General features: G+C 38.0%; 1 protein-coding gene across 3 annotated transcripts in view; it reads right to left on the bottom strand.

Moving 5' to 3' along the window:
- The window catches only part of VCAN (versican), a 105494-nt gene that overhangs the window by 49886 nt on the left and 39704 nt on the right, over positions 1-15904 (bottom strand). For 2 of the 3 annotated variants that reach the window (XM_010970603.3, XM_045507082.2), the window contains one exon: positions 9612-12602. The exons of the other annotated variant lie outside the window; for it this stretch is intronic. In XM_010970603.3, coding sequence (XP_010968905.2) covers positions 9612-12602 — 2991 coding nt within the window. The remainder of the gene's footprint in view (positions 1-9611; positions 12603-15904) is intronic. 3 annotated transcript variants of the gene reach the window in all.

Raw genomic sequence — 15904 nt, 5'->3', positions numbered from 1 at the left:
GGAGACTGAATTAGACATTCTTTTCCTCCTTAAAACTGGTGAAGTACAGCTTAAGTTTGCAGAGGCTTCTAAAGCAGCCCCTTCCCCAGGAAGATCTATATTTTAGACCCAGTCTGAAGATTCACTAGACAACAAAATCACATCCATTTAAAAATACAGATATTGAATAATAAAAAAAATAGAGCAAATTTAAGAAAAGAAACCAACAACAAAAATACAAATGCCTGAGCCCCATCACTGGAAAGTCAGATTTAAGATGTTTGGCAGGAGATGGGGTGGTGGATATTTTTATCTGGAGGCTCCCAGGTTATTCTGATATAGAGCCAAGGTTGAGAAACAGTCCGAGCAATACTTATGCACTGGGAGATTTCCTGGTGCTTCTCAAACCCCTATACAGAATGGCATCATTGTTGGTCAGCTGGCTGATGCCTGGTTGGTGCAGCTCTGGGTCCTCCTGGGTCAACTGGATGGTTGCTCAGTGAGGGGACAGATGCCCAGAGTTCCCTGTGAGGCCAATGCTGAGACTCTGCCTGCTAAAGATGCTTCTTGTATTAACTAACTTCCTATTACCTCTCTTTCTCCTTTTACTAAGGCAAGCAACTAGCCTTTACTATATATTCTTCTTGCTTACTAATTATTTCAAGTTGCCTGCCCAACTAAGCTATTGATTATTTTCTTTCCTCCAGCCACAGAGTACCTTGATTGAATGACTTTATTTCAACAAACCTTTAAAATATTTCCTGGGGGTGAGGAGATGGGCAGAGAATATTTTATCTGCAGAGAGTAAAATGGCTCTCCTATAGAGCAGAGCAAGGTGAGACTGCAATATAGTGAGGAAAAACAAGTACACTATATTACATTATACCCTACAGAAACATGTATTAATGTATTTTCTTTTCCCTTTCTCAACTTAGAAAAACTGAAACCTACTATGTGCAGCATATAGCCAAAGAAACTAGTTCATCCTGGAGAAACCAGGAATACTGCAGTACAGAATGAAAAGATAAAGTTACTAGAAGCCAGTCAAGGTGGCGTGTACTGATCATATTTTGGGTGCAAACAAGTCTGGGTGTAGTACTGTGATACAATATTTTCAAATTTTCACAGACACGGATGCTGAAATACAATTAACTTTTCCTCTCACTCCAGAGATTCTTTCTTTCCAGTTTAAAATCTCCTAGACTTTCAATTATTTATTTAAAAAAGGTTTACACATTATTACAATAATTCAAGCAAGTATTTAGAAGGTTCACCATCATTTATTTTCCTCCCCCAAATCAAACCACTCTTTTTAAGAATAATTATAGCCTTTGTGCCAGTAGATAGGATTTTCCTCTTGACTCATACTCAAAAAAGTCTAAACACTGGCATACCTCTCTAAGGAACACAATTTTTAATGCAATAAAATAGGTTCACAATTGTCCACATGATGCCCTAGGTTGAAAGAATATCGTACCTTTTCTATTGCCTCAACTGCACTGCAAAAAAAAAAAATCTAAGTACTTCAACACAAATGAAAAAAATACACAACAGTTTTCACTAAAACACATCCCCACCCCCCTGAACCAAGGCCCCAATCTTGGAATCCTTCTGTCCCTAAAGCCACTTATTAACCAGCTTTTCTTTTGGTATGTGTCAAACTCACCTCACTGAGGCGTAACGTTATAAATTTTGTAAACTGACAAAAATGGGTATCGCCTTCTTAAAAATCAAATTTTCACTTTACCTCATTAACATGAAACCTCAGAGAGCACTTCTTTTTCCGTTTCTTTTATCCTACTCCTCCTCTCACCACACGTCTCTCCCCTTGGCTACGCCCCTCCCTCACAAAAGCTCTGAACACTGTCTGGGCCCATGAATACATTTTTTATTCATTGCACAAATGAATGATCTAAGAGCTATTAAGAAAGAAGAATGTAATCCCTGTGTAGAGAACTGGGGGTTTCCTTGACAACAGCAAAAAGACAGCAGGGAATGCCCATGTTTTCTATGAATATGCAAGAAGAGGTCTGGCCCAGCACCTGGAAAAATTTATAAAGAATTTGTAGAAAGCTCTTTGCTTTGAAAAAAAATTAAATTTGGTAGTTACCAAAAATCATAAGCCCAGTTTTCACACATGAAAAAGAGCAGAAAGTTAATGAATTTTACACGTAGACACTACAGAATCAATACTGTAACTATATTTAAATTTTAAATAAGGGCTGCAGCTGCTTCTGATTTGCACCCAAAACGGCATCACTCTAGACAAACACAGTCCACAGAAGATTAAAGTTTCAACAAGCGCTCACAGTCAGGCAGACACTATAATATAATTATATACAGTTCCCTGTGGTATATACACATCATCTTGAATTTTAAGATGAGTCCACTTTTACCTATTTAGCACAAAACAGTCTAAATCTTCCCATGTGTAGAAGCTGAGAGTGAAACAACTGCGGAAGCTGAGAGGGGATTAATTTGGACCAAGTCATTCCCACATGCCAGGCGCTGGGCTTGGTGCTTTCTCGTCGTGTTAAGGACTGTTAATGTGGGATGTCCTACCACTCTGACTGGAAAGCCTTCGAAGGGACCCCCTTCTCTTTTAAACAATCTGGTGAGTTTGCAGTATTAGCATATATTTTTAATATTATAACAGCAGAAGCCTATGTAGATCAATCAATTTACTCAAGACTGGACCGCAAATAACAATGCTGACTGTGAACTCAGGTCTGTTTCCAAAGGCTCTTTCTACTACATCAATTGCCTCTTTCATGTGTCTTTTTGCGCAAACCAAATACCTGTCCATAGTCATTCAGGATATCACAGAGTGCGCTTCAAAAATCCAGTTCTAGTATAGTACTTAGTATATGGCAATTATTTGACTGTTGAATAAATGTATATCATATGTATGTGTTTGAAGGCATATGTGTGTGTGTGTGTGTGTGTGTATACACACAATCATCTTTGTTTCATAATCCCTGTTACTTGGAAAGAGTATTGTCAGAATATAGGAAATATTATTCTTTTTATACAATAATTGTCATTACATCCATTTTACTGGCAAAAATTCTGACAGAAAACTTAAATTCTTGGGTTCACAGTGCAGATAATCAAAGGACAGACTGATGCCATATTCTCCAACTTTTTGCAGCTGCTTCTGTAATACTGCTGATTCAAATTGTACTTGAATTAAGATGTCATAAACCTTTAAATCACCTTTTAGAGCATGCAGCCCACCCTTTAAAAAAGCAGTTTTATGCCATTTAACTTTACAGGTGTGTAACTCTAAACCATGATGCTTCAGGGGATATATTTTGAAAAGTTGAACAGACTTCACCTACAGAAGATGCTATCTTTATCAAAAAGTATCAATCATTGAAAAACAGAAGAGTGTGACTACTCCCTCCTGAGGAAGTTGGCTGACTCTCTCTGGTTTCCATGTATCTGTACAGGTTTCTAGGTGAATCCTAAGAAGGCATTCATCTTCTGAAGCAGGCAGTGCCCTCTCTATCATCCCAGACTTATTTGGGAAAATGCCTGATTACACGGGGGCTCCTTAGCCCTACTGGCGAACCTCTGTTGGGAAGCAATAGGCTAATAAATAGTTTCCGGTAACTTGTTTTTGATCTACCACTCCAACAGGGGCCAGCTTACACCTCTTCCTTATTCTCTGACTCCCCTGGGCCTTCATTGATTCCTTCTCTGCTGACCTCATCTGCCATTCACAACTGGTACCACATACCGAGAGCGTAATTATGTGTTTCTATACTGCATTTACATTTGATTGTGTTAACATTGGCTCCTCAAAATGCATTTAAAGTCCTTGGAAGCAGGGCCTACGGTTTATGTCTATTTTATGCCCCTTTTAATATCTGTCAAAGGACTGGGAATGTTGTAGCTTCACCTGAAGATAATCCTTGATTGACTGTCCTCTGATGGAAGACAACATGTGCCTTTCTCTGGAGGTCACTGCCAATGAGAGCTAAGTGGTTTTGTCCATGGATAATGCCCCACCTCAGTAGTAGTTTTGATAATAGTGAGTTGTGATTGTAACTTCAGAAAGAATAGGCATTGGTTCATGTTAGGAAGAAGACAACAAAGTTCCTTTTAGCTATCTACGGAACACCTCTTTTATTAGTAAACCTCAACCTGTGAGAAACACAGTTTCAATTTCCTAAATTTTCCCTTGAGATCAGTGGGTTAATAAAATATTTATAGAGCATTTTAAAAACTGAAAGTCTATGTGTGTTTGTATGTGTGTCTGTATGTGAGTGTATGTGTTATACCTACAAAATATTTCACTTAGAAGGACTAAGTAAAAAGGAAACCTTTGATCTGTAGTACAGGGTTAAGCTCACTAATAATTTAGAAACATTAAGGCCAATTTTTTTTTCATGCTATAGAAATGGAAGAAAGATAGACAATCTTTTCTGTTTTCATTATTTGACTAATAGAACTCAATCCTTTTCTAGACTTTGGGCAGCCAAGCAGGAATGGGGGAAGCCATCCCGATTCCCTGCAAAAACAAATGTGCTTCTCTGGCAAGGAGCCACAGCTGGAGCTCAGCAAAGGGAACCACTCAAGTGTGCAGGCACCCGCCCCATCCACTTTCAGGGATATGCACTGAAATTCTGCAGGAAAGCAGCAGCCCAGAACCCAAGCTACTGATTTCAGGATGCTCTTCTCTTGCCAGGGCAGGCATCTGAATAGCATGCATTGTGCCCCATATTAGCTGCAAACTAAATCTAAGCCGTCTACTCTTAACAAACTAATAGAATGCCAACGAGAAGCCTGTCTTTCAAGAGTCTATCTTCTTTCAGAAACTGACGGACAGGGCAGCACCTGAACCAACAGGGGGTCATTATTCCTGTGAAGTCATTAGCGGAGAGAACTGACTCACTGCAAAAATGCTCCAAGGAAATCCAAGACTTAGACCAGTGCCGAAGCATCAGACCTAGTGTGCCTCCAACTCCCATCAGGATACTTTCTCTAGTTGTCTAATAAATTATCTCTGAGATTTAAATATGATAAAATACATAAAAAATCGTCTGAAGGTATCAAGCTGTAAGTGTATGCTTGATGATTTCGCTCTGCACATACATGTGATACTCTGAAATGTCATTATATATGATTTTGATTACACATGGGCATCAAAAAGATTGAAACTAGATTTGCTTAATTTGTTTTTTTAGCATCATAGTTATTTAAAGGTAAATGTTCATGAGTTTCATTTCATTGTAGTGAGATTATATATATATATATATATATATATATATATATATAATGAGATAATCAGACCAATTTAAAATATGTTTTTACTTTGAAAAAATCAATTCATTCAGGAATAAGTAAATGTTGCTGCTTCACTTTGCTTTTGTTCATTTTTTATGAGGGGGAGGTAGTTAGGTTTATGTATTTATTTCTATTTGGAGGAGGTACTGGGGATTGAACCCAGGACCTCGTGAATGCTAAGCCTGTGCTCTACCACTTGAACTATACCCTCCCCTACCCATTGCTCCTTTATTGTGAGTTAGCTAAATGGTATTGTTCTCTTTCTAGCTGTGCTGTGAGGTACACGGTATTTTAGAAACTACCACCAGGGTGAGGGAGGGGTCCCAAGAAAGTGGGGCTCCTGTTCTTCCCTCTCAAACATTAACCAGAACAGCCACTCTTTTATCTACTCACATTATGGAAGCCTGAATACGATTTTGTTTGAAGAAAGGACTCTGATCCTATAATAATAAAAAAAAAAAAATCTGAAAGTAATTTTTCTAAATAATAAATTCTGTAGAAATGAAAAATACGTGACTTAAAAAAATTAGAGGAGACTATCTCATGCTAACGTCACCTTTTAAAAACTGATGACTGTGAAATCACTGATATAAATATTGGCATTTGTCCACACATTGCCTGTTCTCAGAGCCAACGTCCTTTTTCCTTACCCTTGCCTCAACATGATCACATTAGGAAAGTAAATCTTTAGCTTTATGTACATTTCTTGAATGTCCACACAAAAATGCAGATGGGATTAACCATAGGGAAATTATTTCTGAAGGATGTTAAACCATAAAGTACCATGATTCTCAATAAGGAAACAAAGCAAAATGAACCTAATTTAGAGGCCATTTTTGAGAAAATTATTTTTCTCAAAATGTCATTAATGTTTAATATCATTTCATTCATAGTTTTATCAATACTTCATATTTATATCATTTTAGCTTGATATTAGCTTAACATCTGCCTTACACTTATATTTGGATAGATATAAATGATAAAACTAGCAAAAAAGAACACCTGACAAGACAAATGACATCAAGCAGGTCTGACATAGCATGCAGTATACATGAACTTGTATGTAGTATACATGAACTTGTTTCATAGGTCATAAGCTACCTATTTTAAGGTTAAAACTATGCACATTTGCACAATAATGTCTATATTACTAAATCTATATATCTTCAAATTATTCTTTGAGTTAAAAGTACCAGTATATCAGTTTTTAACAACATTCACGATCCTATTACACCAGCCTGTGACACTTCAGATGATTTCGAGGAGCACTTTTCAAAAAAAGGAAAAACATTCAGAACTGATAAAACTCTTCCTACATCTTTAAACCGTTAGACTTCATATAATTTCACAAAGAAAGGCTTTCAATAATTTTTCAAAATGCAGGTGTGCAAATTACTCCTGAAATAGACAGGAGTCATGTTTTCAGTATCCCCCGAACCACTGTTAAACACACCCTATAGCATTTTTCAGCTCATAAAAGTTTTATGAGCTGAAAAGTTCCTTAAGATTTTTTTAACTGCTAACTACAGTTGCCCTCCAGCAACAACACCCTAAGTTGCTATTAAGATCCATTTGAGCAAATATAACATAAATGTGTCCTGCATAGCATGTTTTGTTTCATAGTAGTAAATTTTTTTTTTAAATCAAGATTTATATGACTTGCTGAGTGCACCAAAAAAGTTATGAATGCCTTGGTTTAGTGTAGCATGGGTGGTATTTCTGCTTACTTAGATATGCAGCATGTGTGGAGGGCAATTTTATGTTTGTGAATAGGTTTATACAAATTCATACATGTACCAAGGATTTTCCAGTTTGGAAAAATCTGCCTTGATACATAAAAAAGGTTGGTTTTTTTAGGCACATATATATTTTTCCTTATTAGTGTACACCTGCCTTAGAGCTCATTAATTTAACATCTGCTTTAGGGTTTTCCCTTGCCAAAGGGAAAAAAAAATGCTTGAAAAAATAAATTTCTCACAGAAAACAAATAAAATGACTATAAGCAGCTGGATCTGACTAAACCTCATTGTTTTATCAAAACAATATAACAGTGTTTTTAGTCTTAAGGAGAATGGCATATATAAAGCCCACAAAAATGACAGATGAGGAGGAGGGCAAGAGAGAGAGAGGACGGAGGGAACCAGACAGATACATGCTATTCCCGCTCCCCCACCTCCCACACCACCCTGCCGACCCCACACACTCACTCACTGGAGACCCATGCTGATGGATATAACCAAATATTTCCTTTCCACAGAGTTTTTTGACCTATTGTTACAATGCTGAACAAAAATGAGTTTGAAGGCAAATCATGGTCACATGTTTTAAAAGTGGAAGAAAGAAGAGGAAACGCCTAGTTGTGTTTTGAGACCCAGCTGAATTAAATGCACAATTCAAATAAAAATATGCATTTTTGTATACACGGTTTCTGAGTTAAGTTACTCAGACCCTTCATTTCAAGTAACCATTGTAAACTTAGATTTTTTTTTCCTTCCTGATGACTGCCAATTCTTCCAGAGAGATCGAGTTTCACTTTTTCCATTTTGTAATTTGATCACCCTAACCTTAACGCGCAGTTTCCCATTTAGAAGAGTTTTTAAATGTGGAATTTTTGTGTTTTACTGTTTTCTATAGTATTTGATTCAACTTAGCCTCTACACTAACAAGAGAGTAATCTAAATTGGGAAATTTTTCTTATAGTTAGTCAATGAAGTAATTTTTTAAAAATTCTCAAAAAAAGCATTCATAGTAATCCCTTCTCACTTCTCTTCACTCCTGTTCTTTCTTTTTCATAGTAATATCTTACTGTCACTTTTCCGAACATGTAACAGCTGTCCTCACTCCCACTACTTGGCAGCTCATCTTCTCTCTCAATTCCAGTTCCAAGAGTCGGAAAAGGAAAGTAAGAGAGAAGAAAGACGTTACAGTTTCCAAGAAACACCATCACTAGCGGGAAAGTAATGCTCCAACCCTGGCCTTGTTCAACTGTATTGAGTAGTAAGATTAAAGTCAACGTTCTGGGAATGCAGTCTCTTCTCTACTGCCCCGCAAGAGTTTTTACATTAAGAAAATTCTCGGTGGTAGAAGCCAAGCTACCATCTAACAGCACTGGAAGCCAGCTAACTTGACATTAGAGCGACCTGTGTTTCCAACAGGTACTCCCTGATCACGCTAATGAGGACAGCATCACTCTTCAGAAAAGGACATCTTGAAGGAAATATCCCAAGAGTAAGAGAGAAAACCTGCTCAAAAAGCATTCTGCTAGCCCGACTTCTCACAGCCAGGTCAAGGAAAAACGAGTATTCACTTAATTCACATATTAAAACCAGAATAAACCTAACTAAAATCAATGACCTTAACTTCTAAATTAAAAAAAGACAAACAAACCTGAATAGATCTGTTGAACTGTATACACTATATATTTTCAATTCAGCTTACCGAATTTAGAAGATAGTGTGGTCTGACCTTTAGGAAGGAAATAAGTTATGTTTGATGATGAAAGGTATTAATCAATGTAAAGAAACAGCTTTTAAGAATTTTGCCAGGGAGATAAAATATTTGAGCAGAATAGAAGGCACAAAGAGTCTTTCTAAAAATCAAATACTTAAATCACAAAATAAGTAACATTACAGTCTGGATTTAGGGAACAGAGGTAATGCTGACATAGCCACTCTCTGAAATTATATTTGAACCAATAAATTATAGCACTTCCTGGAACTGAGAGAGATTGTATTTGTTCCAAATATTTAAAGCCTCATTAAAATACCCAAGGACAACAACTTAAAAATATGTTGAACTTTCTTTAAAATAACATTTAAACTACAGACCTAGTACCCACCCCACAAGTTGTATAATAATCTGCAAATCATGGAAGAGAAAAACCAAAACAAACCTTTAGATGTCTATCAGCCTTAGGGATATGCAATACGGTTTTAGCTGTCCACAATGTAAGTACTGAAGGTTAATAGTTAAAGACCAATGGAATGTTAACACAGTCTAGTACTACACTTGAGTAGTAACGCATGGAAAGACACTGAAATTAAAACACTGGGTTCTGAATGTTCTGAAGTGATGTAACAGTGATGGTTTGGTTATATTAGATGACAAAGCAGGGCTTCTTACAACTTTTAAAATAAAATTGTACCTAACATTCTTCAAAATTGTTTAACACATTCTTCCAATTCTTGTACAAATACATGAAGCTAAAACAGAATTTTTTCACACTCCAGTTATCTTCTAATGGCAGCATTTGGCATGTTGGCATTTTTTTTTTCCAAAAGTAATTTTCAAGATAAAATGGTGATTGCCTTGACTGGTATGTCTAGAAAGCAAAGACTTACCTGTCTTGTTTTCTCTGACCTCAATAATATAAACATTTATGTCAGGGTGGAATTTTGTCCCTGCTGGGGGTTCTGGAGTGGAAAGTGCCTGTGGTCTAAAGGCTTCCTGGCCTTCCACAGTGGGTGGTCTTGTTGGCTGCGTAGCAGAAGGAGTACTTGAAGTTGTGAAATATTCTCTATCAATATCTGTTTCTGTTTCCTTGGCTACAATATCCTCAAGGGTAGTAAGAGGAACACGAGATGTCGATTCTTCAATGATGATCATGTCACTGGTTGTTTCTTCATCAGGCTCTCTGTCAATGAGAGGTGGTTTCTCAGTGGATGCTGAAGTTGTGTGAACTCTGTCTACCGAACTGAAGGCAGCAGTGATGTCACTTGGAACTGTGGCTTTAATTGCTGGAAATTCTGGGAGTTCTGTGGCTTTGGGCTTTTCAAATAATCCTGAGCCTAAATCAATATAATCTAGGGATGTTTTCTCTCTTTTCTCAGTAGTGGTTTCCTCTGTAGCCTGGGTAACACTGGTGCTAAAAGGTGATGCAAATGCCCTTGGACTGGTACCTTCTATTTCATATTTTTGTTCAGGTCCTGGACTTAAAGACACCTTTGGCCCCACACTTGGTGTTAGTGTTAGCATTTCATCTGTTTTTGCTTTGTGCTCAGTGACAGCACCAGGTGGAAAAGATATACTTTGCTCAACTTCTCCAATTGGAGTTGTTTCTAAAACTGGGACTGTCACAGAACCTGTCACCAATCTGTCTTCAGAGACTGTATATGCTGACCCATCACTCTCCTGTTCCTCCAAAGGTGTCACTGTCTCCTTGGCTGTGTCAGCTGTAGAACTGAGAGTAGGAACTGGTTTCTCTGGAGTCTGTCCTTTCCCAGGGAATCCTTCCTGAGTTGTTTCCTGTGTAATTTCCGTCGCTGTTCTTACAGTTTCAGGAGAAGCAGTAGCTTCCAGGTGAGTCTGATCAATCACACGTATGTCTTGAGAGGGTTCACCCAGAACTTCATCTTCTGATGGAATGGAAGGTACCAACACTCCCCATTCTGTTTTGGGAATTACAGAAAGAGGAATGGTATGGGAAGAGTCTACATAAGTAGTAGGCTCCTGGGTGCTACTATAATTAACAAATGCTGATCCTTCCATATCCAAAGTGTGTGCAATTTGGGGGACAGTAGATATAGGCTTAGACACATCCATATCTTCTCCTTCATCCAAAGCACTTCCTTCCATGGTTGTATAAACAACTTGGCCTTCTGTGCTTGCGAGACGTGAAACTTTTTCTTCAGTCGTAGAATCTCTCAAAGTTGACTTTTCTGCAATACCAGTTGATGTAGTTGGCTGAAATCTAACTGTGAATTTTTCACGGTCTGTGATGTCTTCCTCAGTAAACTCCTTTAATGGCTTTTGAGTACTGTCTGGGATAAGAGTAAATTTATCTCTTCCATCTTCAGTAAAACTTGGGATTTCTTTATCCTCTCCACTCACTCCCATAGCGGTGAGTAAGGCAGGGGGCGATGTTGGAGAGCCTGCATGCTCCGTGGACTCTAAGGGCTTGGATGTTGTGCTACCTTCATCCAATGACCATTTTGACACAGTGACCACCTCTACATTTAAAGTGCTTTGGGTCAGATGCACTGTTGTAATACTCTCATCATACTTTGTGGTGTCTCCAAAGCCATCTGTTTCTAATTCAGCCGGAGTTGTTGTAAAGTCTTTCTTCACATCTGTTGCCTCTGTTGGTGCCACACTTGGCTTCGTTGTTGTCAGTGCTGGGGAATCAAAAGATTCGGTCATTTCCACCGAGGACTCTGTAAGATGAAGTTGCTCTGAGGAAACTGTAGAGAACTTCATTTCAGAAAAGCCTTCTTCCTCTATTTTTCCTATAAATGGATCTTTAGTGATTTTTTCTTGTATTTCATCATCAGTGGAAGTCAGTATAACTGTTCTCATCTCTGGTCTTAGTGTTTCCGTTCTTTCTCTTCCTGTCTGTGGAGAGGGATAAATAACTGTAGACGTTCCCTCGACTAATCTTTGATCACCAGAATAAGGAAACAATTCTACTTCTGTATGATGCCATGATGGGAAAGGTGTGGCGAACACATCCTGGCCAAGAAAATCTTCAGTTTTCCTACCATTAGTTTGTTTCTCTTCCCAGCTGTCCGTGGACGACCCCTCACCGACAGGCACAGTTACAGGTGAAACAATGGTTGGTCCTGAGACCGACTCCACATCCTCTAGTTGAGTGTGGGTGGTGTCTTGTGAAGTCTTTGACACTGTAACGACTTCAGGTATTTGACTAAAGACCGAGGTACTCAGACCAGATCTAACTGTAAATGTTCTGTCTTCACCATCATCTTCTCCCAAGGTGAATCCGTAGCGACTTGTGGTCACTGATTCAGAAACAGTGCTTACTGTTTTCTTTTCAGTTTTGGATTCCAGCGTCCTTGTTGTAGGTACAAATGGGGTTTCACTTACAGAGAATTCCTTGGGAGGAGTGTGCTTTGATATTTCCATGGATGTTACCAAGGGACCCACTTCTATTTGTTCAATTTGTGTAACTGATTCTTGTGTTTGTATCTCTTCCATGACACCATCCCATGAAACAGTGGTATGAAGGGAGATGACAGGTGTACTTTGGGGCACTTCTTCCTTAATTTCAGGTATGTCTGGCATTCCAAGAGGTCCTGAAGCAGAAGGTGAGTAATAGTCCATATCCCAAGGCTTCTTGGTACCCCCAGCAAGTGTGGGTGATTCGGTGGCTATGCTGTGTGTGACAGTTTGAGGTTGAACTGTGGCTTTCTGTTCAAAATTGACTATATTTCCCACAGGAGGGAATTTGGTTGTAATGACAGGTAATTCGGTGATTAAAGGGGCGGTTGGTATAGTTCTGTCAGGGACCATTTGTGGTTCTTCCGATAAAGTGGGTGAGACAGTTTCTGCAAGCATACTCAGTTCGATGGTTGTAGCCTCTGATACATTCTGTTTAGCTAGAAAAATAATTTCAAAGAGTTGATTAGACAAGTCACTAATACAAAGTTGTACGTCCAGTGTTTGTTAAGTGATGCTGTGTATTTTGGGGTGACCCAAAAGTGTTTCATGATGGAGGGGAGTCTAAAAACTACAATTAGCCCGAAGACAGACAATTGAACACTTAATCATCACAAATTGATCACTTGTTTTATATTGTAAGTATTATCACTGCTTTTACCCATAGGCGTGAATGACGGACGTTAAGGAAAATGAATATTATGTAATTTCAAGATAAGGAGAAGGCCCCCCCAAAAATGCAGAGTTTGTAAACCGTAGCTATGTTATTTATCAGAAACTACAGCACCAAAGTGAAGCCCAGCAGGAGAACGCAGTACTGCTCTCCTGGAGGCTTAGGTCCCTAGCTCTCTCCCTCCTCTCGCTGCATGTCTCAGGGGAGAGGGAGTGCCTCAGCTTGCAAAATAACACAAAGCCACATCAAATGTACCCGAGTTCCATGTCAGCTATTACACTGCCCATAACATGGAGGCTTGCCTAAAAACAGGATATTAAACGTTTTAATACCACTATTCACTTGATTGCAGGTGTGGGACATTTGTCTTCATACTCCTTTCAACTCTGCCGTGGAGCCTTGTTCATAATAAATAATAAAATGCCTCTGGCAGAGGCTGCTTTGCATTTGTTGTAGTTCTACCTCTTGTTCGATGTTCTACACACCATGTATGTAACTCTTAAGGGTCTTGGTTCCAGGCTTCCCTTAGCAGGAAATGCAAACATAGAACAGGAAGTAAAGTACCCACATGATATACTTTAGCTCTGTAATTATGAATCGCTGGAAACAACCCTGAGTATCAGAAAGAATGGACTCAGGCAATAAAAAGTAACATGTCATCATAAAATGCTACATTATAATGCCTCCAGATTTACAGAGTATAGCCTGGCTTGTTCAAAGAAATTTAAGTTGTGTGTAAAAGTGATACTGTTGTAGATGAAATTCCTTCTCAACACAGGGAAAATGGGGCAACTTAGCACATTATATATTTTTTTAATTCAGATTTTCAAAAATCAAAAACTAGTTGCCAGTAAACTCAGAAGGAAGTGATCTGAGGAAATCTGTAGTCATTGTTTGGCTACATCTTGCATGATTAAAACTAGTTGCTTGGGTAATGCCTGTTGCCTCTGATGGGAGGTGTAATATCGGTACTATCTATAAGATCTTGAGTCTTCCTCTTAATAATCCCCAAACCAGAGTTCTTGGAAAACAAAACTGGATACTTCTGAGCTCCATCTACTCTGTCAAAATTTAATAATACTAGGGCAGTGAAACTGCACTGTATGATACTAGAATGGTAAATATATGTCATTATGCATTTATCCAAATTCACTGAATGTACAACACAAAGAATGAACCCTAATGTAAACTATGGACTTTGAGGGAGTATGATGTGTCCATGTGAGTTCAGCAGTTACAACAAGTGGACCACGCTGACGGAGGATGTTGATCACGGGGGAGACTGTGCACGAGTGGGGGTGGGGGTGTGTGGGAAATCCCTGCACCTTCCACTCAATTTTGCTGTAAATCCAAAACTGCTCTAAAAATAAAGTCTATTTTAAAAGTGTAATGATAGAATAATGTAATTTTGTTGTAAATCAGACATGAGCTATAATAGCTTTCTCATCTTTCATCCGGTAAGAGCTATTATTAGCTGTGGTCATTCCCCAGACCATTTTGAAGCCCAGATTCATCAATTTTATAATAAAAACTTGGTAGCCCTTTACATTATGATTCATTTAAATTTTCTTTAAAGTCTGTCACTATTTATCCTTTTATATTAAAACAACTAAGCAAGAACAACAAAAAAGATTTGGACTCTTCAAAAACATTTTAACAAACTTTTGTCTCTCTCTTTTTTTTTTTTCTTTCTTTCTTTCTTTCTTTTTCTTTTTTTTTTTTTAAGAAAAGCTTTCTCTGCATTCATTTCCTGGAAGAAGCTCTGGTCTATTTTGATTGACATGAACAACTTCAGGAACCAAAGTGAGGTTTGACTGACCACTTTTCTTTTAATTCAGTTCTCTACCGTAACTATTACCTCTTTTAACTGCCAAATATTATGTTTGTTTTATAACTGCATTCTTTGGGGAAACAGTAAAATGTACATACAGAGAAAGTTCCCATGGAAACATAATATAAACACTTTGCACACTGCATATTAGAGAAAATTTAATCATATTATATCACATTAATAACAACAAAAAAGCTAATTTTGCTTTTTCCCTCTGGGTATTTCCATGGGTGACGAAATTCACTTAAGAGGAGGTGATAACTGCATTAGGCCTGTGAATCAGGTCTTCCTATGTTCCAACCCAAGTTCTATGCTAGCAACTTTCTGCAGAGCTATAAAAATACTTTTGTAGTGTTTTAAAAATGAAGGACTCAGATTTCAAGAACTAAATAACTGTATGTCATCATCAATGATTACTGTACAGTTTGGTGTCACCTTTCTCTAGTCTGGGAGCAGAGTCAAATGATAGCAGTATGTCTCAGAGAGTCTCCTTTACAAAGCTAGGATTTATATGACTTTGTTTCTAAAAATAAGGGTTTTCAATCATTTTAGAGCCCTGTTTAAAAGTCTGCTTATAATCAAGTTGATTAATTCCACTACTTGGAATGGAAGACTTCTCAGACTTCCTTTTGGGGTTGGGTGGCTCTTTCGTCAACTTAACAGCTGAGTTCCATCGTAACTCAGTATATCTGGTCATCTTTTTCAACCATTTCCCAAAAAAGGAAATGATTTTTAAGAACACAAATATCTACAAAGAAATATCTTAAGAATAAATGCCAGTATTAATGATGACTATTACAAAGGTGAAAGCACTACTCTAGATTGCTCTAGAAGTGCCTCTCTACAAAGAGACTTCACGTGGAAAAAGAAGTTTTTGTCTTGGAAAACTATCAAGTGTCCCTTCGACTCCTCATAATTGAGGAAGCCAACAGAAATCAGAAGGCTTCTTTTCCCACAAAAGCTCCTTTCCAACATTTGCAGCTGTCTGCCACACAGATGTTTCACATCACTGTACTTATGGTATTTAATATCCTATGGACTATCTTCTCCAGGGCTTCTGTTGTGAAACACAAGGCAGATTTTCCTAATAAAATATAAAAACCCTAATAGCAGCATGATAGTCGATTTAACTTGTACCCATACTGCCTACGTCACAGGGAAATGACTAATTTAAAATAGCTCTTCTATATTGAATTTTTTATACATAAATAACTGTTAACATGGCATTTCACAAGTAG

The sequence above is a fragment of the Camelus bactrianus genome, chromosome 3, assembly GCF_048773025.1.
Source record: "Camelus bactrianus isolate YW-2024 breed Bactrian camel chromosome 3, ASM4877302v1, whole genome shotgun sequence".
Taxonomy (NCBI): Eukaryota; Metazoa; Chordata; class Mammalia; order Artiodactyla; family Camelidae; genus Camelus; species Camelus bactrianus.
This window is presented reverse-complemented; position numbering and strand designations above follow the sequence as displayed.